Source organism: Festucalex cinctus, chromosome 8 (genome assembly GCF_051991245.1).
Source record: "Festucalex cinctus isolate MCC-2025b chromosome 8, RoL_Fcin_1.0, whole genome shotgun sequence".
NCBI lineage: Eukaryota > Metazoa > Chordata > Actinopteri > Syngnathiformes > Syngnathidae > Festucalex > Festucalex cinctus.
In genome coordinates, this window is record NC_135418.1 from 21,813,748 (window position 1) to 21,837,930 (window position 24,183).

General features: G+C 43.7%; 1 protein-coding gene across 1 annotated transcript; it reads left to right on the forward strand.

Annotated features, from left to right (window-relative positions):
• Positions 1-408: 408 nt before the first annotated feature.
• On the forward strand, positions 409-23,921 carry slc6a11b (solute carrier family 6 member 11b). The gene is made up of 15 exons (XM_077530163.1): positions 409-616; positions 796-1,077; positions 1,171-1,305; positions 1,387-1,527; positions 1,607-1,688; positions 5,289-5,421; positions 6,863-6,997; positions 11,933-12,036; positions 12,103-12,227; positions 12,770-12,882; positions 13,007-13,144; positions 15,008-15,110; positions 15,359-15,459; positions 22,375-22,545; positions 23,033-23,921. Exons 2-15 carry the CDS (start codon positions 867-869, stop codon positions 23,174-23,176), a joined length of 1,836 nt encoding a protein of 611 aa, XP_077386289.1. The 5' UTR covers positions 409-616; positions 796-866; the 3' UTR covers positions 23,177-23,921.
• The last annotated feature ends 262 nt before the right edge of the window (positions 23,922-24,183 follow it).

A 24,183-nucleotide genomic window follows, 5' to 3' on the forward strand; every position in this document is an offset into this window, starting at 1 on the left:
CAGGGAAGGCATGTACGACCCCAGGGAACTTTTTTTTTTTTTTTTTTGCTGTATTACAATAAAGTTTAATTGCATATCCACTACAGTAGGTGGCAGCAATGCGCTCATTGTCAGAGAGTGCGCAAGGTGTATTAGCTAATCTATAGAGGTGTACTTACAACAATTTTTTTGACAAATGCTACTATTTATAGTCACGGCGGAGAGTTAGGGTGTGGGTGGGGCACGAAATATATTCTTCTTCCTGGGTGAGGCGTGAAAAAAACAATTGCGAAGCACTGGATTGGCCACAAGTTGCTGTTCTATTGTATCCTGTTATCCTTTCACCTGCTTGGTGCCAGCGTTCCTCCATGTTCCAACATGTGCCTTGCCTTCACCTCCCTCCCACCATGTGGCTTTCGTCCAAGTGGAGGCGCTTGAGAGCGGCGCGCTTGGATCGCGGGAGCGCAGTCGCACACCGTCCACCGCCCGGTGCGCAACGCAGACCGACCCACGTCTGGGAATCTTTTGGAGACGAGAAATTTACCATCTAAGTCGCTCTTTTCCTCTACGATTTGCCAAGGTATCATCGAGAGAGCCGAACGGATTGTTGCCACTGTTGCATTTGGGAGTCTGCTTGGTAAGTACTTTCAATTAAACTTGGTATTTTTCAACTTTTTTTTTCCATCACCTGTCTATGACTCAGAATTATTTCAATTTTGCAATCTCCTTTTTATTCGATTCTTTCATAAGCAAAGGAGAAATGAATTGTTAATGAGATATCACGCTCCACTTCCCCACCGTTGCTGTTTTATTCAGGGCGGAGGGCCGTTCTGCTGCATTTGACGTGAAAGTTCCTCATTTCGGCCGCTGGAGATTTCGACGCAATCATGACAGCCGAGAAGAGCGGGCCGGTTATCAACGGCAAGCCGGAGGACGGCAGGGACACGGACGACTCCAGCTCCAGCCTGGACAACCGGCAGTACTACGAGAGAGGCCAGTGGAGCAACAAGATCGAGTTTGTCCTGTCAGTGGCCGGAGAAATCATCGGGCTGGGCAACGTCTGGAGGTTTCCCTACCTCTGCTACAAGAATGGAGGAGGTAAGGATGTTGACCTCAAGGCAACTCATTTAGCAGAAAGGTCACGGTCACTTGGGGTGATGCTGTTATTTATTTTCCCTTGCGTGTATCAAGGTGCCTTCTTTGTTCCGTACGTCATCTTCTTCATATGTTGCGGCATCCCCGTCTTTTTCCTTGAGACCGCTCTTGGTCAGTTCACTAGTGAGGGAGGAATCACATGCTGGAGGAAAGTCTGCCCCCTCTTTGAGGGTAAGAAACCCCTCATGTTATTTCAACGGGATTTATAATCACTCACGTGCCATCTCACAAATATTTGTTTTGCATTTTCAGGCATCGGCTATGCAACCCAGGTGATTGAAGCTCATCTAAACGTCTACTATGTAGTCATCCTCGCCTGGGCCATCTTCTACCTCTTCAACTGCTTCACCACGGAGCTTCCGTGGGCTGGCTGTGGCCACTACTGGAATACTGGTGGGAGAGCGGAGCTTCTTTGGTCATGTTCATGTTTGTTCCTCATCAACGAGCCAATGAGGTCATTGTGTCTCCACAGAGAACTGTGTCGACTACTATGGAGAAAATGCCACCAACATTACTAGCGCCAACGCGACCTCTCCTGTTATTGAATTCTGGGAGTGAGTACAGTACATTTTATCCCCACATATTGTGTCGCTTTCGTACGACTGCCAATGTGGAGTCAATATTTTTGACTGGAAAATGCATTGTAACGTATTAAAATATGTTTGCAAATATGTTTGAACGTACTTGCAAATATGTTTAAACGTATAGTAGGCTAATAATGTTTTTTTTTTTTTGCCCCATAATGCCACAAGGTATTGACTTATGCATGTACAAGAAAAAAAGAGGGGAGAGCAATTTTTTAGCATTCGGCCTCCATTACATTAATACATTCAAAAATTTTAATTTTATTAAAATTAAAAAATACAATTACAAAATTAATTAATATTTTTTTATGATTTATTATTATTTAATATATTTTTTTTTATTATTTATTATGCCATTTTTTCCCCCATAATGCCATGGGGTATGGACATGTGGCATTATGGGGGAAAAATGCCAGAAATCATGCACTGCAGACATAATAATAAATCATAAAAATTATGTATAAACACATCTTACTTTAGAATATATTTATATACTATAGGCCATATGTTTAAAAAAAACACAACTTTTTTTAACTTGCACGTACACAATAGTTTTTTAGCATTTAGCCTACAATATGGTTGAGCGTATACTTTTTCAAATAAATACGAACGTACTTGCAATCTTCTCCGGCGGATAAAATACGTTTAAACATATTAGCAAGTAGGTTTAAACGTATTTGTGTTTAAACGTATTTCTAAGTACGTTTGAGCGTATTTGTAAATATGTTCAAACATACTTGGAAATACATTCAAATGTATTTAAATACATTTAAACATTTCCCAACATGTTAGCGCGTATATGTCAAAAACTACTCTACTTTGGCAGTTCCATGCTTCAATACATTCAGTATTCATGATACTTTGTCACTCATCTCTCTGCGTCTCAAATATGAATGAAACAATTTTCCTCTTGATCACACATTTGTTAGCTTGGGCTAAGATAGCTTCATGTATAATATTGATTGAAAATCTTAGACAGCCTCAGATGGTTTCACTGACCTCCTCGACTTCCCTCCCCGAAATAATTAGTCAGCTCTTTTCATATTTGTCAGCAGGGTCCACTAGGCCAGCTGTCTCTCAGCTGGAGTCACAAGTGTGGCAGCAGATCAGCTTTTGCTAGCGGGCAATGCTGACCACACTTCCAGTCTCGTTGCCAGTCCCTGTGGTTACACCATAACGGTCCAGCTTTACACTCTTCAGAGATTATATACCATTTGTGTTTGAATTAATGTTGATGAATTTTGTACCAAATGTCAGGTATGAGAATGACTCACCCAGGGGGCAAGTAATGCTATGTAAAACAGCAAAAACAGCACCAAACAGTAAAGCCTTGTTTCATCTTTACTCACTGTTAAAACAAGCACGCATGGAACCATAATTAGTGTATGTTGAACGTGTAAATGGAAAATGTGTGTTTGGATAAAATTGTTTTATATATGGAAACCTCCCATATGTGTGTAACTTCAAGTTAACAATTTTGACATGAAGGACCAACAGATCGACTAGTTAAACAGTATACATGTCATACATGAACAATGAAAACTTTCAGAATGCTTCTGAACCACCCATTGCTATGCTAGCTAGCATAATGCGTACGTACAAGTCTATCTGAAGATAAACGTTGAACATTAAACGTGTCTCAAACCACTTCTTAGAGCACTCAAGATCAGTCCAAATAGATCGTAGTGTTCCAACCAAGGTAGCCCTTGTGGCTGACCAGGGGGACAGCTCGGGTAGCGGTGTTGGACTTTGCCTGTGGCCTGCCACCAAGAACATGTCACCATGATCAATGGCTGCTTCAGGAACTCCGGGGGTGAACTCGGTGGCCAAGTTTGGCAAACGGCGTTTAGCTCTGCCGCCTCGCATCCTCCATCAATGCCGTTGCCTGGGAATGCTTTGACAAACAGGAAGCACTGTGTTGGTTTACCGCCGCAAACGACCTGTGGTGCAATATAGGTCGATCCGTTTTTGTTGTTTGTTTTTTTTGAATATACAATTGTCACCTCTGTTTGGAGGATAAAATGGCAAAACCGGCCACGAAACAGGAAAAAGTGTTTGCATTTTCAAATGCTCTCTTCTGCAACATTCCTAGGAAATCACAATGCCCCATTATGGTAGAGTTGTTTTTGGAGCAGGTCGGGCCTGCAGGCTACTCTTGCGGTCCTTGCAGGTCACCATGTTGGTGAGTTCTTCTCTTGTTGGTAGAGGCGGTGTCATCTCACCAGACGACCAAATGTGTGTTTTTTGTTTGTTTGTTTGTTTGTTTTTTTCCGTATTGCTTGTCAGTATTATTAAGGCGGGTTATCTATTTTAGCTCCGCCTTTGGATGTTATTTGACCCAAAATTTCCATTTCCTACATCATTATTAGTGACAATTCTCAAGATATTTTTAGACTATTTTCCAACTCGTGTTGATATACAATCAGTCTTTTTTGCAATGTGGTTGTCTTTCCTCAAAATGGGTTGGTTTGGTGCGACTTAGTCTACTAACACTGAAAAATGGTTAGCAGGTGAATAACACAGTAGGGCTTTGTTTTTTTTTGTTTTTTTTGTTTTTTTCGTAATTTGCCAATGGTCGTTGGGCAGTTACAATTTGAAGCATTTGAATCTATTCCATCCATCCATTTTCTTGACCACTTATTCCTCAGGGTCGCAGGGGGTGCTGGAGCCTATCTCAGCTGGCTTTGGGCAGTAGGCCAGGGACAACCTGGACTGGTTGCCAGCCAATCGCAGGGCATACAGAGACGAACAACCATCCACACACACAAGCACACCTAGGGACAATTCGGAGCGCCCAATTAACCTGCCATGTCTTTGGAATGTGGGAGGAGACCGGAGTACCCGGAGAAGACCCACGCAGGCACGGGGAGAACATGCAAACTCCACCCAGGAAGGCCGGAGCGTGGACTCAAACCTGAGTCCTCAGTACTGGGAGACGGACGCGCTAACCAGTCACCCACCGTGCCGCCCTTGTATCTATTCAATTATTAATTATTTTTTGTTACGCCCACCCCCACCAGCCCCAGTTCTCCACCACAACTTAAAATAATATAATTTGTCCATAAAATTGTGTGCAAGTACACCTCTCCAGAGAAGCTAATGCTCCTTGCGCAGTCTCGAACAATGAGAGTACACTGCCACCTACTGTAGAGGATGTGTAATTACACTTTTTTTTTTTTAGCATGGCAAAAAAAAATAAAAAATAAATAAATTAATTAATAATTTTTTAAAATGCCCTCCTGTTTAAGTACTGATCTACATATAGTGCATCATTGTAAAAAATACAAATAAAAATAAATAAAAATAATACTAAAATAAATAAAAATAATATTAAAATAAATTAATAATAATAATGATAATAATAATAATAATAATAATAATAATAATAATAATAATAATAATAATAATAATAGAAAACAACTTTTCTTGTGCCCCACATCTAATAAGCAGAAACATATGTACATATCTGTTAAAAGGTAGAACTAAGCAAGCTTACAGAAATGTTCATTGTACTGCACTCGTATGTCTCGTGAGCCGGCAGTTCTCATTCTTTCCTCTGGGCTCCTACAGACGGAGAGTCCTGAAGATATCTGATGGCATTGAGCACATGGGCGGGATGCGCTGGGAGCTGGCCATGTGCCTGGCACTGGCCTGGTTTATCTGCTACTTCTGCATCTGGAAGGGACCCAAGTCGACTGGCAAGGTGAGACAGCACTGATTTCATCTTCTTTAAAAACTGTTTGCTGGCTACTTTGTACCACTGCTGAATCCACATTTCATTCTTACGGCCGCCTTAGGCAGCTTAGTAAGCACACCCAGCAGCCTTTCGGAAAATTCTCTGATCCAGAATAAGTTGGGAGATGGAGGTAGAATGTGGAAAAGGGTTGCAAGAATGGCAAAGCAGAGAATAAAAAAAAAAAAAAAAAAAGGTGTGTGAGGGTGGGGAGGATGAATGGGTTCACATTCTACACGATAGAGGGAAAACAAAACAACGAGGCGGCAATGCCGATTTCCCCCCGAAAGTGTCTTTTGTGTGTCTGTGAAGTAAAGAGGGGAGAATGCTCCTTCATGGCCGGGCTTTAGCAGCCGGTCCAAGATTGATTCTTGCATTCACTGGAGGAAAGGGGAGCGTTCATGAGGAGCATGCAGAGTATATCCTCAGCCTCTCCCTCCCTCACTTTCTCCCCCCACAGACCCAACGGGGCCCATTCAGCCGCGACACCGCTAAGCTGTTTGCTTTGTGACTGTGTTTGCCAGCCATTCTCACATGGAAGCCCTCCCTGTTAAGATTTACGGCAGCCGTAAATTTGCGCTGGCTTTAAATGTTGACCCGCGGTGAGGTGGAGGCAGCGTGCGGTGCTTCAAAAGTTCACGCGGGGAGTGAATATTGCCCTTTTTGTCGCACCCCCCCAAAAGAAAAAAAAAAGTGGAGGAATAGGCGACGAGAGGTTTAGGTTGTGTAATTTGTCAACCTGAAAGAAGCAGGGGACAACTTTTCCCACACTTTTCCTGTTGGACATGTTGGGATTAGCACAGCTTAAAGTGCACAGCCTTAATAAGTCCTTAGCATCATAAAACATGACTTTTTCTCGCGTCTTTGCAAATGTTTGCATAACACGCTCAGCTCTGAATTTGGTGTCTTGCTATATTTAGAGCCAATGCAGCAGAAGAAGCAAATCCATGTGTTGAGTACAGTGTCTGTTCGGCGTTTTTGTTTTAGTGTGTGTACTTCCACGTTGTGAATGAAGTTGTGTATTTGTCCGCTTGTTGTGCGTCTCTTTGAAGCACATTTTCCCACACTGCCAGCATCACTCCTACGGGCTCCTCCTGTTTAAGAGACTGAGCCAAGGGAGCCCTCGCTTTCTTTTCACTCTGCTGGCCCGTTCTGTTCCGTTCTGCCCTCAATCGGTGACCGTTGACTGCGTTCCAGAAAGCCAGCCGATATATGTTGCCCGCCTTTCTTTCAAATGCTTTCTTCAGATGTTAAGATCAACTCGCAAAAATGCTTTCCAACTTCTTGACTTCTGGAATGAACATGATATACTGTATATTTTATATAATGTATGTACAGTCATCAGTTACAGCCAACTGGTTAGCATCAGTTAATCAAGGCAAAAATTCAATACATGTGTTTGTATGTGCAGGTTGTGTATGTGACGGCCACATTTCCTTACTTCATGTTGCTGATTCTGCTGATCAGAGGCGTCACGCTGCCGGGAGCGTATGACGGCATCAAGTTTTACCTGTACCCAGATATCTCTCGTCTCTCCGACCCTCAGGTAGGCACGGAGATAACTTTTGATTACATTTTGTTTATGTGGGAGGAAGCTCGATAGATCACATTGATCATCACAATTGATACAATAGATAGAAAAATAGATATAGATTTGATTCTACAAATACCAACCATTGATAAGAGATGCCATGGGTCAGGGGCCACCAAGGTTTTGGAAGCTGAGAGCTACTTGCTTGTTGGGTATTACTGATTAATGTGAAGGCCGCCAGTTTGTTATGCACTTCTGAAGTAACAAATTTGCTCAAATTATATGGAAGCTACAGTGCTGACCTTTGACCTATACTATTTGTTCATTTTTTAAATATTGTCATGGCCAAATTTACACCAATGCAAGTGTGATTTAAGTAGTACAGCAACAAAAACGATTTGATGTAGCTTACTGGTGGAGTTTTTTTTTTTAAATAAAAGAACAGTAACAGATACTTACACACACAAAATAGACACAGGTCACTGGTGAGCTATTTTTAGAACAGCCCCGCAGGCAACTCAAGTGGACCTTGGAGGCTACCTGGTCCCCACGGGCACCACGTTGGTGACATCTGCTATAAATTGATAGGGAACGATATATACCATAGATACCAAGAATACTACCGATGGATACCGTAGTTAGATTGATTCAATTGATACCATTGTTACCAGAGATAGCTCGATGTAGGGAAAACATGACAAAAGATTATGTAACACAACCGTGACAGCCAATAGCAATTAGCAGTTCCATTTCATCTTACAGAATTGGATAATGCTAACTAGCATAACGTCGCTAATGAGGGAAAAACCCAAAATCTAAATATACTCCTGACTACCAGGGGAAAAAAATATTGTCCAATCATGTTTATTTTGATATTCCCCAATCTTTGCGAAGTAACTGGAATACTGCAAAACAAATTTTGGAAAAAAATGAAGTTGTTATTTTTAAGCTATGATGCGTCCACTAGAGAGGACATTTTTTTTTAAACTTAAATGCTAAGCTGAAATACAGTTAAAATAATTCAAACAATAATTTAATGTGTTCTTAAGAGTATTATAGAAAACATGTTAACAACATTTAAAGCTTAAATTTGTTCAATAAAAAGTGTGATACACTTACTATGATAGGAACATCCATCCATTTTTTTTTTTAATTTTTATTTATTTATATATTTTTTTTTTAATGATTTCCTTCCTGAAGAGAAGTGCTTTTGTAGATGTGAGGATCTGCAGTCTGTCCATATTAAAATGGCTTGATAAAAGTCAGCGTCCATTTTAGACTTCTTTTCAACTGCAATGTGGAAACAGTGCATCAAGTAGTAAAACGTAAGAAGACTTGAGGAAGTGTGTGTGTGTTGGGGGGAAGTCAAAAGCCCAAACAGAGGTCGTTAAGGAGGGTGATATAGAAGCGACAGAGGAAGACATTACTTCTGGCACTGAAGTTAAATTGGCTTCCTCGGAGGACAATCAGGTCTCTGTTCACTTCCAAGCGGTGTGTAATGCGTGTGCGTGCGTGTGTGTGTTAGCTCAGCTCCATGTCCTTACTCTACAAGTGCTGTGCAACCCTCCTCCTCTCTTGAATTCTCACACTTTCTCCCATTGCTGCCTTAAACATGTTTCCTCACTGTCACTAGTATCTCTTATACTTCTGGCACTGGCTTTAAAAACAAAACACAAATCATCTCTTACTGTTATGTATGTCATTTATAGAAAACTGTGACAATAACTAATGAGATTTCACAACGAAAATGGTTGGTAGTTGTCTGGATTAAAAGTTTTCTCTATTGGAGATTTACTATTTCAACATTCGACAATTATGACGACTTTTGGTAAAGCTGTTTGAGTGTTTGTATTGTACAATAGGTAAGTTCCGTCTATCACAGTTAAAATCGAACCACATCCCAAAGTAACAAATGTGACAGACTTCACTTCATTACACTTCAATGAGATTGACTTGTGTCTGCCAAATGTCAACATCGCAGATGTATCGAGCTTGCAATCGGGAACAGAAAAAGAACGTTGATCAAATATTATGAAGCTGTCATACACGAAGGGTTTGTTCGGCTTGTGTGCGGCGTTAATCGATGAAAATGGAGCAATCTGGGAGCATCTTATTCTCAAAGCATTCGCAGGTGGTCAAATACAAACAGAATGTGTGACAGTGCACCGGTGTGATTTGCACATATTTAAATGAGGCCATATGCATGTAATATATAATATGTATGAAAATGAACCCTTGTTGATAAACAGCATCTAATTGACTCACGAAAAAGAAGGCATCATAGGTGCAAGGTGTGCCATTTGTTGCGGAGGATCAAGGGGGCGGGTGCGACCATTTAAGATGTCTGCGTTCTGCAACATGATGTGACCGATGTGAGAGGGAACGCTCCGACATCTTTAAGACATGAAGTCCTTTGTGGACTCGGCCGTAAACTTTATGATCAATTATTTATGCAGCAAAATGCAGCCTTTTAAAAAAAAAATGTAATCCATCTCACGGGTGCGGCCATTTTGCCACTTGCTGTCGACTGAAGATGACATCATAGTTGCTCGGTGCTCAGGCAACGACCAAGCTCACCTGTTTTCTGAAGCTGAGCTGTGATTGGTCGTTACCTGAGTCCTGAGCAACTGTGATGTCATTATCAGTCAAGAGCAAGTGGCAAAATGGCCGCCTTCTGATAGTGATAAAAACTTCGGGATTTTGCTGCTTAACTCATATTACACTCACGCAATATTAACCAAAATACCGTATTTAGGTCACATATAACATATTATTGTCAAGAATATTTGGAGGGGATGACTCCCCCTTTAAAATATATAAACAAACAAACAAATAAATAAATAAATACATTTAGTCAGCCACCAATTGTGCAAGTGAAGTGAATTTAAAATAAAATATATGAAAAAAAAATATAAAACAATATTTAGTCAGCCACAGATTGTGCAAGTGTACCGGTACTTAAAATAAAAAAATGAAAAAAAAATACAAGGAAATATTTAGTCAACCATTGATTGTGCAAGTTAAGTGCACTTAAAAAAAAAAAAAAAAAAGTACACTTAAAATGACAGAAGAGAAAAAAAGAGACAGGATTTGGAAAAAAAAATCCTGGAAAGCACGTTGTAGGATTTCTAAAGAATTTATTAGTAAATTATGGTGGAAAATAAGTATTTGGTCAATAACAAAAGATCAACTCTTTACTTTACTGTAGGTCTTCCGCACATTTACGCACACTCTCGCTAGTATTTTGGCCAATTCCAGATCTTCTCTCGTCTAGAGCAGTGATGTTTTGTTGCTGTCCGAGTTCATCACAGACTATCAACTCTCGGTTGAGGTCTGGGGACTGGCTCGGCCACTCCAGGACTTTGAAATGCTTCGTTGCAGCGTGTTTGGGGTTATGGTCATGCTGGGAGGGTGGAGAGAAAGTGAACAGAGAGTAGCAAGAATACTTGGGCAGTGGCAATGTATGCTTGCTGACTATACATACAGTTGATCAACAATAATGTATATACAGTGTACACGTTTGAGAATGAAAGCAGCAATAGCAACGAGCAATAGCAAGAGTAGGCCTACCGTCCTTTTCACATGTTGAACATGTTTCCCAAACTCAACACTTGCAAACACAAGCCGAGCAAATTAGGCACAACATCAACAAGAGATTCTCTCGGGGGCCGGGCCGTTAAGGTTTCCCTACGCTGTGCGGCCATCAGCCTGCAGGACCAACTAAAGGGAACATTAATGAACATTAGGGAAGAAAAGGGCTGTTCTTCCACAGGAACAGGCCTGTGTTTGTGGGGTCACGGAAGTTACCGTGGTTACTCGCAGGAGGGAGCGAAGATTGCGCGTTTGGGAATTGTTTCGTGGCGCTGAAATGAGATTAGTGGCTGAATGGTGATGTGAGGGAGTTTTCAAAGAGCCGTGCTGCATTCGGTTTCAATTTGCTCGCACCCCATCATGCTAGGCCTGCCGGTTCAGAGGTCCTGTGCTGCAACTTCAAACTGGTTTCATAATGCAACTCACTTAATATCCATTTTGCTTCAAACTACAGTCAAATTGTTGTCACCTTTCTAAACTAATTTTCTAAAGCCATTTTTTTTCTTTTTTTCCCCTCCAGAAAACACACCCAAAAAAACTGAAACAAATACTGATTATATTATATTTATTAATAATATCAATTCAGTAGTAGATTTCAATGATCTGTTTAAGTATGAGGTTGATTTTGGCATATTTGGCTAGCATTATAATAAGATGTTGAGGACTTTTTTTTTGTCAAAATATCACTTTGGCCATTATTTTTAAAGGGACAATATATTTCCACGATGTCTCTATTTTTGCCGCTTTGTGACTGTATTTGTTCTGCTGGGACCTGAAAAAAGGGTGGAATGAATTATAAACAGTTTGAAATAGCAGTTATTGTTAGCACAAAACCTTCAGGCTTCTGCTGAGAGAAAAAAAAAATGTCCAAAAAAGCCTACTAGAACATCTGAAATGTACAGTATAATAAAAATGGTGACGTGTGTGTGCTCTGACTCTCATTTGACAGGCATTTGAATGAATTCTGAATACAGTCACAAAAGGGTGTGCGCACTTATGCAACCACATTATCTCAGTTGGTTGTTGTTACACTCATGTTTTTTAAATAGCTTGCATTGCACAGGTCTTGGGGTCACAATGGTGGAAAAATATGGAGAGTATTTATTATTATCATTATTATTATCATTTATTGTATAATAATAATAATAATAATAATAAATTTGATGTGATGCACTTTTCATCAACGCTACTTCAAAGTGCTACAGAGACAGAAAAAAAAGTTAAACACTAATAGGCCTTTCTAAATAAAAAGGTTTTATAGCAAAAAAAACCAACAGCTATTTAAATAGGGGTGTGTAGACTTTTAAACACTGTAAATACTTGTCTTAGTGAGAGTAATGTATACTGCATTACTTTCAGGTATGGGTGGATGCAGGGACGCAGATCTTCTTCTCCTACGCCATCTGCTTAGGCTGCCTCACTGCTCTCGGTAGCTACAACGCCTACAACAACAACTGCTACAGGTAAGAATGACTTCAGTTTTGTCCTAATTTGAACTCGTCGTGACATCTTCCTGACTTGCTCCTCAGGGACTGCATCATGCTGTGCTGTCTGAACAGCGGCACCAGTTTTGTGGCAGGTTTTGCCATTTTCTCCGTGCTGGGATTTATGGCCTACGAACAGAATGTTCCCATCGAGGCCGTGGCAGAATCTGGTGAGTGCGGAGCAGAAGTGGTGGCGACGTTTGTCATGTGGGCGTATCGAAATCACAAACTATATAGGCTGTGGAGTTTATGAATCTTTCGGATTATGTAACTTCACACTGGCGCAGCCTCTCAGACCACAACTTGATGATTTATTCAAGTTGGTATGAATGATTTAGTGAGAATGACAGCGTGAGAGATTTCAAATGCTTGTCTCGGAGCACAGCGAGGAGACAACTTAATGCTTTTCCCGAGAGTAGGTCGCCTCGAGATAACATGACTGCCTGCTGCATCTTATTTTGAAGCAGTTAGCATTGATTCAAAAACATCATCAGTCGCCCGCTTTTCATGTTTGGGGCCATTTATCTCTGCTGTGGCGCGACAAACTCAGCAGCGTGATGCATCGCAGTTTCTCCAGCTGAGTGATGAATGTGTCTGTTTTGCAGAAAACAACAGAAAACAAAGCTACTGTGCTTTATTCATGATCAATAAAAGTGGGCACATGAAAATACGAGACTCGTGATGGCACGAATCAACCGACGTCTGTTTTCAGGTCCTGGGCTTGCCTTCATTGCGTACCCAAAAGCTGTCACTATGATGCCTCTGTCTCCACTTTGGGCCTGCCTCTTCTTCATGATGCTCATCTTTCTCGGACTGGACAGTCAGGTGAACGCGTTGTAGCTATCCTAGCTAATAGCTAGCATGCTAACAACTCGGCTAGCAGCACGATTGCCCCAAACGGATAGCTGCTATTATGTAATGCGAATGCCTTTGTTGCGTTCTTCCCCAGTTTGTGTGCGTGGAAAGCCTGGTGACGGCTGTGGTTGATATGTACCCAGAGACGTTCAGGAGAGGCTACCGCAGAGAACTGCTGATTCTCGGCATGTCGATAGTGTCGTTCCTCATAGGACTCATCATGTGTACAGAGGTGAGGCTTTTACACTCAAATGTGTTTGGATAAAGCGGTGTCTTGAGATGCGAGTAGAATTTGTCAAACCCCCATCTATTTGTATCCATCTCAGAGGGCGGCCATTTTGTCACTTGCTGTCAGTGGAAAATGACATCACAGTTGCTTAGAGGTAACAACCAATCACGGCTCAGCTTCAGGGAGGAGGTGAGCTGTGATTGGTTGGTGCCTGAGGAACAGTGATGTCATTTTCAGATGCTATTTGTTAGCTTGTTTATGGCAATTCCCATCATGTGTTAGCATCAAGCTATTATTTGATTTTAAACATTCTCTTTGTAGTTATGTTTAGTTTAATAGTGAACTTTAACTGGGAGTGACAATTATTTTTTTGAAGATTTGTTATCGATGCCAAAGTGCCATTTGTTGTGAAACTACTGCCACTACACACCACTCGTACTGAAATACTTTTGAAAAATCCAATTGAAAATACTATATTCAATTGCTGTTAACCAATTTCTACTGCTCAATAGAATTCAATTGTTTTCACTTCCATGATCCATCATCATCATCATCATCATCATCACCACTGTCGTGGTCACCACCACCAGATGAACGCCAGCAGGTACAAACAATGTTTGTGGCAGTATGATCTTCTGTCCCTTCTGCAGTTTGAATGTGTCCTATTAAATTTTCCAAATACTGTAAAATGCAGTATATGGCGCATCCGCCACCTCTCCCGTGCTTTTAAGGCCGCCTTTCTGTACTGTACTTTGTAACAGTCGTTCCTTATATCACTAAAAGCTTCTGGCGCTTGTATAAGCGCTGTCCTCCATCCACCCACTCTTCAACCATTCTGTACTCTACTCATAAGTGCCATTAAATGTGACAATGTAGTCAAATGCACCATGCTGAATTTGTTGTGACAAAAAATTGATTCTTCCTCTATAACAACATATTTCAACGATTTTTCTATTAAATTAGGTCTTCCCATGTATATTAAAATGTCCGATATTTACAGCTACTTTTACACATCTGCCTGAAAATAGCCCTTATGGATTAGAGTGATCTTTAAAAGGTCCTTTGGGAGACTGTTAAGAATTTGAGCTGAAACAATGGACACGGTGCGGAGATTTTCTATTTACGAGCAAGCAGGTCAGATCTCTAATGGAACCCTGCTCTGGGATTCATGGGAGATTTTATTCATGAGTGTCCTTTTAGTGGAAAAGAGAAGAGGAGTTGGCCTAAGTGAGTCTCCTCTGGTACTGTACGATCTTATAGTGTACAGAGGAGAAAAATATCATTGTAATACCGTGTAATTTATTGCATGTGTTTGTTAAACATTGGAAGAGGTTCCTTGAATAAAATAATTGCAGAGCTGCAACTGTAATATTGGGAGGGGGTTTATTGTTATTGTTCTTTGTGGCTCACATGACAGAAGCTTGCGTATTAGAAGGCCTGCTCTACTATATGCTGTGTTTTTTCTCTGCTACTCAAAACAAAATCAGCAATCTCCATTTCTCAACGGATTCAAACTACCCGTAATCAAAAGTGCCCTCCTTTGATATGGTGGAGCGATTACTTTCCTTATCAGTTCTGAAAAATTACATTGTGCCTGCCAGATGAAAGGCGAGATTATACACAGAATTGCACAAATCATCCAATCAGATTGCTGCAAATGGCCCCCTCGGGGTCAATCTGTACATGCCTCATACTGGGGATTAATGTAGGAGCAGTTCCACTTCAAATTCCACCTCCAACTTTTGTTTCTTATACATCTTGCAAACACAATGTTATAATCAGATATGTTCAGCCTGTCCCAAATATATTATCACATAAATCCATATTTACGTACCACCATGTGATACCTGCCTTGTCTCCTTACAGGGAGGGATGTACGTCTTCCAGTTGTTTGACTCGTATGCGGCCAGTGGCATGTGCTTGCTGTTTGTGGCCATCTTTGAGTCCATATGCATCGGATGGGTGTACGGTAAGACGTCACTCCAGACTCCTTACGCCATCTCATTAATAACAGTGTCCAGTCCCGTCGGCTCACTGAGAACTGAAGAAAAACAAGCCAGCGGCAACTGCGCCATCTGCTGGTAATGAGGATAACGCGGCGAAGCGTCTTGAGCGTTTGCTCGTCAGGGCCTCGACGTGCCATCATCACAGATCAGTCATGTCTTTCGTTTGACGCCGATGGAGGAAATAAGAGCGGGCAATATTTTTGTTTTTCAGGCAGCGACAGATTCTACCGAAACATTGAGGACATGATTGGCTACAAGCCCCTTTTTTTCATCAAATGGTGCTGGATGATCTTGACCCCGGGCATCTGTGCTGTGAGTCCGCCGCACACAACTCACACACTGTTATTGAGATGAGCAAGTCCATGTAGAATGTTAGGCAGATGTTGCTGTATGTCCAAGCAAGAGCCCTATTATTTATTTATGTATTTATTTATTACTACATTAAGATAGGTTAGGTTCCTCTGCTTTAGGAACAAAACTCATTCATTAACTGAGCACACCATGTATGAGGACTTTTCTCGTTGGGTCGGTGCCTTGCTCAAGGGGGCTCAGCAGCCTGACAGACTGAGTTGCCACTATACCTAAAATTAGGCCAGAGTTCATGTGTTATGGATATGTGTGTGCGTGCGTGCGTGCGAATAAGGATCCCAGAGCAGCTAATCCGAGACAAACAATACTTTAATTTAACAAAGGGCGCATGGAAAAAGTTCCAAGGAAGTAACAACGTACAAAGTAGCAAAATAATAAAACTATACAGTATGAGTACCTAACAAACGAGAGTGCGCAGAAGGGACAAACAGCCGCGAGCGAGAGAACAAAGGAGGGAAACTACTATGCGTCTACAAATAACTAAAAAGAGCCGAAGAGTAACTAAGGACGCGCGCGTGGACAAAACCGCTGCGGACCGGAGAATGCGTCATGAAAACAAACCGTAGCAAGGCGAGGAACGAGTGGTCGCGTTGGCAGCAAGCAAGGGAGCAATGCAGAATAGCCCGACGTCTCCTGTCTGCCGACACTCTGCTTTTAAACCCCTGCTGATTGTAAAGTGACAGCAGGTGCGCCGTGGTAGACACCGCCCTTCTGGCACCATGGCAACTTCAATAGAAAACAAACTCAACAAGATAGTCAAAACATAACAGTATCCCCCCCAAAAGGGACGCCCCCTGGCGGCCTACCTAGGCTTTGACGGATTGAGCGAGTGGAAGTCACGAATCAACGCGGGGTCAAGGATCCAGGAGCGGGGGACCCAGGAGCGCTCCTCAGGGCCATACCCCTCCCAGTCGACCAGGTACTGGAGTCCTCTACCCCTCCTTCTCGAGTCCAGCAGCGCTCTAACTGTGTACACGGGCTGATCGTTGACCAACCTTGGAGGAGGTGGAGGCACCGTAGGAGGGCTCAGAGGGCTCTCAGAAACAGGTTTAAGCAGCGATACGTGGAATACAGGGTGCACCTTGAGAGTGGGTGGCAGCCTCAACTTCATGGCCGCCGGGTTAATGACAGAGTCGATGACGAAAGGCCCAATGTAGCGTGGCCCCAGTTTCCTCGACTCTCCGGCCAGTTGCAAGTCCCGTGTCGAAAGCCACACTTTCTCGCCTGGTTGATAGGTGGGGGCTGGAACCCGGTGTCGATCCGCAATCTGCTGATTCCGAGCCATGGTGCGCCCCAAAGCCGCCCTGGTGTCTCGCCACACTCGTCGAGCCCTGCGAAGATGAACCTGGACAGAAGGAACAGAGACACTCCTCTCCTGTGTTGGAAAGATCGGGGGTTGGTAACCATAGGCCGCTTGGAAGGGCGACAGTCCGGTGGCCGAACCGACAAGGGAGTTGTGGGCATACTCGACCCAAGGTAAGTGAGTGGACCAGGTTGATGGGTGTTGCTGGCAGACACACCGAAGAGCCGATTCGAGGGTCTGGTTTGAGCGCTCTGCCTGTCCATTAGTCTGGGGATGGTACCCAGATGATAAGCTGGAAGTGGCCCCCATAGCCTTGCAGAAAAACTTCCAGACGCGGGAGACAAATTGCGGTCCTCGGTCTGAGACCAGGTCCACCGGGATGCCGTGGAGGCGGAACACCTCCCTGATGAGAATCTCTGCCGTCTCCAGGGCTGAGGGAAGCTTAGGCAGCGCCACGAGGTGGACCATCTTTGAGAAACGGTCCACCACGTTCAGGATGACTGTCTTCCCACGTGACTGTGGGAGGCCTGTAACAAAGTCCAGCGCGACGTGAGACCATGGGCGAGCCGGAATGGGTAAAGGGTGTAGCAGCCCAGCCGGGGGTTGGTGAGAAGGCTTGTTCCGGGCGCAGACTGAACATGCCGAGACAAACTCACCAATGTTTTTCCGAAGCCCTGGCCACCAAAACCTCTGGGCTACGAGGAAATGAGTCCGGGCTATCCCCGGATGGCACGCCAACTTGGAGGAGTGACCCCAATCCAATACCTCCGGGCGCAGGTGGACCGGAACGAACAGTTTGTCTGCTGGGCAGCCGTCGGGTACATAAGTGTCCTTGATGGCACCCGCCACCTTTCTTTCAACTTCCCATTGGAGAGCCCCCACCACCCGGGTTGCCGGAACAATAGTCTCTCGGGTGGCGTGGTCCTCAGTCGGACCAAACATCCGGGACAAGGCGTCGGGCTTGGCGTTGCGTGACCCAGGGCGGTAAGTGATTGTGTAGTCGAAGCGGGTGAGGAACAACGCCCATCGGGCCTGGCGTGGGTTGAGTCTCTGGGCTGACTTTAAGTATGCCAAGTTCTTATGGTCAGTCAGGATCTGAAAAGGTTCCACCGCCCCCTCCAACCAGTGCCTCCACTCCCCGAGTGCCAACACTATTGCCAGCAACTCCCTATTACCCACGTCATAATTGCTCTCGGCTGGGGTCAGGCGCCGTGAGTAAAATGCACATGGATGCAGACGCTGGTCGACTGGGGACCGCTGAGACAACACCGCCCCCACTCCTGTCTCCGAAGCATCGACCTCTACAACAAAAGGGAGAGCAGTGTTAGGGTGAATGAGAACCGGCGCGTGAGAAAATAAATCCTTCAGACGAGAGAAAACGGCTTCAGCTCTTGGGTTCCACCGAAACTGGTCCTTGTTAGATGTAAGCCTTGTCAGAGGTTCCGCCACCATGCTATAATTTCGAACAAAACGCCTGTAGAAGTTGGCGAAGCCCAGGAACCTCTGCAGGTGCTTCCTTGATGTGGGTGACGGCCAGTCGACCACAGCCTGTATTTTGGCTGGATCCGCTTTTAGTTGGCCCTTCTCCACTACGAAACCCAAGAACTGAACCGAAGCAGTGTGAAATTCACACTTTTCAGCCTTGACGTAAAGGCGATTTTCTAGAAGGCGTTGGAGGACTAGTCGGACATGTTGACGGTGCTCGGGGAGGTCTCTGGAAAAAATCAAAATATCATCAAGGTAAACAAAACAGAATTTGTTTATCATGTCCCGCAACACATCATTGATCAAGTTCTGGAAAACCGCAGGTGCGTTGCAAAGGCCAAACGGCATAACCAAATACTCGTAGTGGCCCATGGGTGTGTTAAATGCTGTTTTCCACTCATCCCCCTCTCTCACCCTGACCAAGTGGTAAGCATTGCGCAAGTCCAATTTGGTAAATATGGTAGCAGACTGTAGTGGTGCGAACGCGGAATCTAGCAGTGGCAATGGATATTTATTCTTTACGGTAATGTCATTGAGGCCTCGGTAATCAATACAAGGTCTTAACGTTTTGTCCGTGAAAAAAAACCCAGCGCCTACTGGTGATGTTGATGGGCGAATGAGCCCTGTTGCCAGCGAGGTTGAGATGTATTCGTGGAGTGCTTCCTGTTCGGGCTTTGAGATCCGATATAGTCTCGCGTGTGGCAGGGGCGCGTTAGGTACGAGATTGATGGCACAGTCGTATGGCCGATGTGGTGGAAGAGACAGTGCCCTGTCCTTACTGAAAGCCAGTCGCAAGTCATGGTATTCTGGTGGGACGTTCTCCAAGTTCAGAGGTTCTACAGCTCTAGCTGGAATGATGGGAGCTGAATTGGCCGATCTCAGGCAGTTAGAGTGGCAAAACAAACTCCAGTTGGTTATCTCCCCCTTTTTCCAGTCAATGTCTGGGTTATGCATTGCTAGCCAAGTCAGTCCCAACACTACAGGGGCCTTGTGCATGTGTGCAACAAAAAATTGTCTGTTCTCCACGTGGTTACCCGACAAGCGTATTTTCAAAATATCCGTGATATGTGTTACCACGGCCAACAACCGTCCGTCCAGATCAAATACCTCAGTGGGCTTCTCCAGCTCTAACACCGGGCATCTCAACTTGTTAACAATTGATTTGTCTAAAAAACAGTCATCAGCCCCGGAGTCCACCAGGGCTACGATTTCAACCCTGGCCCCATAACCCGACACCTCCCCTCGTAATTGCAGTCTTTTCCCCTCCGACGGTTTCAACATGGTAGCTGGCTTCGCCTCCGAAACGGCCGACGAGTACTCACAGTTAGGGGACGAGGAGGTCCGGGGGTTCGTACTGCTGGCCCATCGATCGGGTCTCACTGGGCAGGCAGAAATGAGGTGCCCCGACACCCCGCAGTAGAAACAGAGACGGCTTGTCGTTCGTCGTTGGCGCTCCGCCGGGGTGAGCCGTCCTCCACCCAATTGCATGGCTTCCTCAGCGTGGGCAGTCGGCGGGCTGGCAGCCGTCGGAGGAGTAGGGAGAAGACCCGGAGCTGGCTCAACCGTGGCTGGTGCCCTCATCCCCCGGGTGTTGAAACCTGGCTGCCGCCGTTCCTCGTCTCTCCTCTCGCGGTGACGTTCCCGCAGCCGATTGTCCAGCCGGATGGCCAGTCTAATTAGCTCCTCCAAGCTGGTGGTTTCATCTCGCACTGCAAGTTCGTCCTTGATCGACGGATTCAGTCCTTGACGAAAAACGCTGCAAAGTGCAGTCTCATCAAAACGGCTTTCTGCGGCCAAGATACGAAAGGCGATAGAATAATCCGCGACTGACATGTCCCGCTGTTTTAGGCTCAGCAGACGGCTGCCCGCCTCCTTGCCTTTTACCGGGTGATCAAAAACATTGCGAAACTCAGTAAGGAAGTCGGGTAAGTAATTACGTAATGTGGGGTTCGCGTTGCTTACTGCCAACGCCCAAGCGGCGGCCCGACCCGTCAAGAGACTCATTATGTATGCGATCTTTGATTGATCGGAAACGAACGTACGGGGTTGTTGATCAAAAATTAAACTACATTGATGAATAAATTGACTACATAACCCAATCTCCCCCGAGTAGTGCTGCGGATGTGGCAAGTTGGGTTCTCTACCCTCGTGCGTGCCGGCAAGGGGGGCGGGGGCTTCCGCACTGGATCGAGGTGGCGAGCCGGGTGCCTCCCGGGCCGACATCTGGTTAACGCGAGTAGCGAGCGAGCCAAGCTGTGTCGTGAGGGAAGACACCGCTTCCATGAGCTGTCGGAGGGTTTGCTCATGTGTGCCGAGAAGTTGTCCCTGACTGGACAACGCATGGCGGACGTGATCGGAATCTGCGGGATCCATCGTGGTCGGGCTATTATGTTATGGATATGTGTGTGCGTGCGTGCGTGCGTGTGTGTGTGCGTGCGAGCGAATAAGGATCCCAGAGCAGCTAATCCGAGACAAACAATACTTTAATTTAACAAAGGGCGCATGGAAAAAGTTCCAAGGAAGTAACAACGTACAAAGTAGCAAAATAATAAAACTATACAGTATGAGTACCTAACAAACGAGAGTGCGCAGAAGGGACAAACAGCCGCGAGCGAGAGAACAAAGGAGGGAAACTACTATGCGTCTACAAATAACTAAAAAGAGCCGAAGAGTAACTAAGGACGCGCGCGTGGACAAAACCGCTGCGGACCGGAGAATGCGTCATGAAAACAAACCGTAGCAAGGCGAGGAACGAGTGGTCGCGTTGGCAGCAAGCAAGGGAGCAATGCAGAATAGCCCGACGTCTCCTGTCTGCCGACACTCTGCTTTTAAACCCCTGCTGATTGTAAAGTGACAGCAGGTGCGCCGTGGTAGACACCGCCCTTCTGGCACCATGGCAACTTCAATAGAAAACAAACTCAACAAGATAGTCAAAACATAACATCATGTTGGTATTACATAATGCTCACACTCGAAAATAATAGGGTCAAGAATGGATCAACACAAATGTTTGAGTTATTTAACCCAAAAAAATGAATAACTGACAAAACAACCCAAAAATTAGTTCATATAAATGGGTTATTAATTTAATAAAAAGTTGGTCACATTTAATTAGTAACCCACAAATAACCCCAGTTTGTTAGGGTTTCTTTGTGCTAGGGTTTCTTAAAGCAACACTTAGGAACTTTCAGTTTATATTGATTATGGCGCCACCATATGGACAAAAGCAGTAATGTTGTGCCTGAAGAAAGACCACATTTCCCATGAGGCCAAACGCGTTGCGTAATTATCATTGTGTCAATTCAAATTGACTTTCGTCTTTGTAACGGATGGCTAAAGGGGGACGTGACGTATGCCATAAAGCAGTCAGCACATTTGTAGTTTTTTTTTGTGTGGCAGTATTGCTATGCCAGAAAAAAATGTTACAGCAACCCTCAGGCTTTGGCAAAGGTACCATTCAACTAGTTATAAGTCGATGTTTCATCAGAAGAAAATATTTTATTAAGGTTGAAAAGTTCCTTTGTGTTACTTTAATATGACCCAATCTTTTGGGTTGATTTAAATAACCCAATTGAATTGTGTCAAAAATGATTCGAACCAACTTTTTGAGCTGTTTAACCCAAAAAGTTAGGTCAAATTAAATTAATAACCCACAAAGCGACCCCGTTTTTTTTTTTTTTTTGGGTTGTTTCTTATTCATTTAATACAACTTATTGGGTTAATTGAATAACCCAATTGAATTGTGTCAAAAATGATTCGACACAACTTTTTGAGCTATTTAACCCCAAAATTTGGGTCAAATTAAATAAATAACCCACAAAACGACCCCATTTTTTTAGGTTGTTTGTAAGGTTATTCATTTCACACAACTTTTGGGTTAATTGGATAACCCCACAAAAGTTGGGTCAGTCCCCTTTTGACCCAATTTGGGTTGTTTTTGACCCAACTATGTTTTTAGTGTACATGATAGATTTTTCATCTGATTTTTCTCACTACTAATTAATAATAGATGTTATTTTTTGTTAAGTGTTCAACACCTCAAAGAGTGTATTCAATCATTTGCCCTGCAGGGTATTTTCCTGTTTTTCTTGATCAAATATAAGCCGCTCAAGTACAACAACGTGTACACCTACCCCGACTGGGGCTACGGCATCGGCTGGTTCATGGCCATGTCCTCCATGGTGTGTATTCCTCTGGGGATCATCTGGATGATCTGGAAGACTCCCGGGACCTTCTCTGAGGTAAAAACATGCACGCAGATCTTCACGTTTTCATGTTCAGAACAAGGTACTAAATTACGATATATTGAAGGTATCTGTTACGAATGTGTGTTGGTTGTTGCTGACTTTATTACTGCTCGGTTTATGACAATGCATACTTTAAATGGCAGACAGCGTGCTGAAGGATTTAGAAGCCATAAAGAGATGTAATAGAGACCATAGACTGTGAATCGTTAAGTTCTGTTCAAGAGGTTGTGATTGAAATTCCACTCCAGTCCTGTTGGTGGCAGTAATTCATTTCATAGTGGCTCCAAATTGTCATAGAGAAGAAGAGGCATAAGCCTTCTTCTGAGTTTTCACAGTGACGAAAGAAATATTTAAAAAAGGAATCGCGTTTTAAGCATAAATACGTACCAAACACTTTGAATCTTCACGAGGTCGTGCCGAACCAGAACCAGAACCAGAAGCTCACTTCCCATATCCTCGCCTGATGTCTCCTCCTCTGCAGAGAATGAAAAAGTTGACGACGCCCAGCGCGGACCTGAAAATGCGAGGGAAGCTGGCCGCTCTCAGCCCGTACGCCGCCAACGACGCCATGCTGAAGGCTGATGGGAAAATATCCACCGTCTCAGAGAAGGAAACGCATTTCTAACTGACTTGCTGGCCTCACTTAAGTCCAACCCTTACAAAAATGGCTGCAAACATCGCCTGCCATGACGCAAATATGAAACAATTCAAAGGCTTATTTTGATTTTGTAAAAAAAAAAATGTAAAAAAAAAAAAATAAGGAAAATGGATCACCAGATATTTCGTCTGCTTTTGATTTGCACAAACTTTTGATAACACATTTTTGTTGGGTTCTTTTTGTTAACCTTGTCACTAGAGCAGACATTTTCTTCGCTAACCATTTAATAGCTAAAAGTTGAGTTTGATGACGTTTATATTGCCGGTTAGTGTCTGTGCCTTGAGAACATTGTGTTGTACGAGGCTTACAGTGTACACATTTTGTGCCTCGTATTTGCTTACGAGGTGCCCAAATATCTCAAATGTAGCAACATTTGGTCCATGTGGTGCGCGATAACGCGTCTTACTACTTCGAGACGATATAGGAGGGCAACGAAAGCAGTCAAACGATTGAAGACATGATAAAATCCTGCTTAATGTCTAATTTCGAGTCAAAACATTTCAAATGAGTCACAATAACCAAAACGTGTTCAAATATATTGTGCTCACGTTGTACAATTTGTAAACAAATAGGTCAGGAAGTTAATTCATGGATAAGATCCGACGTTTGATTCAAGACGATCAATTGCATCTTCTTGTACATCATACTGACATGCTGAAAATTTTTTACCATCAACAATTGCGTAATCACGTTTTGACTGGATATTAGATAAACGGACTTTAACAGTTGACGAACCGCATTAAATTTGTCGTTGCATAGCAACAATAGAAAAAGACAAAAATAGAAAAAATCACATCATTGGATTCCACCGAAAGAAGTGATGAGGATATTGATCTATATTTGATCCTCGGGGGCTTATGTGATGTTCCCCCGTCGCTGCTGAGGGAGCTTCACAACAAAACTGATGGGTAAATCAAAATAGGTTTAAAGCCTCGGAAAATCTTCTCATGACTGTGAGCGACCGGCAGGCCGAG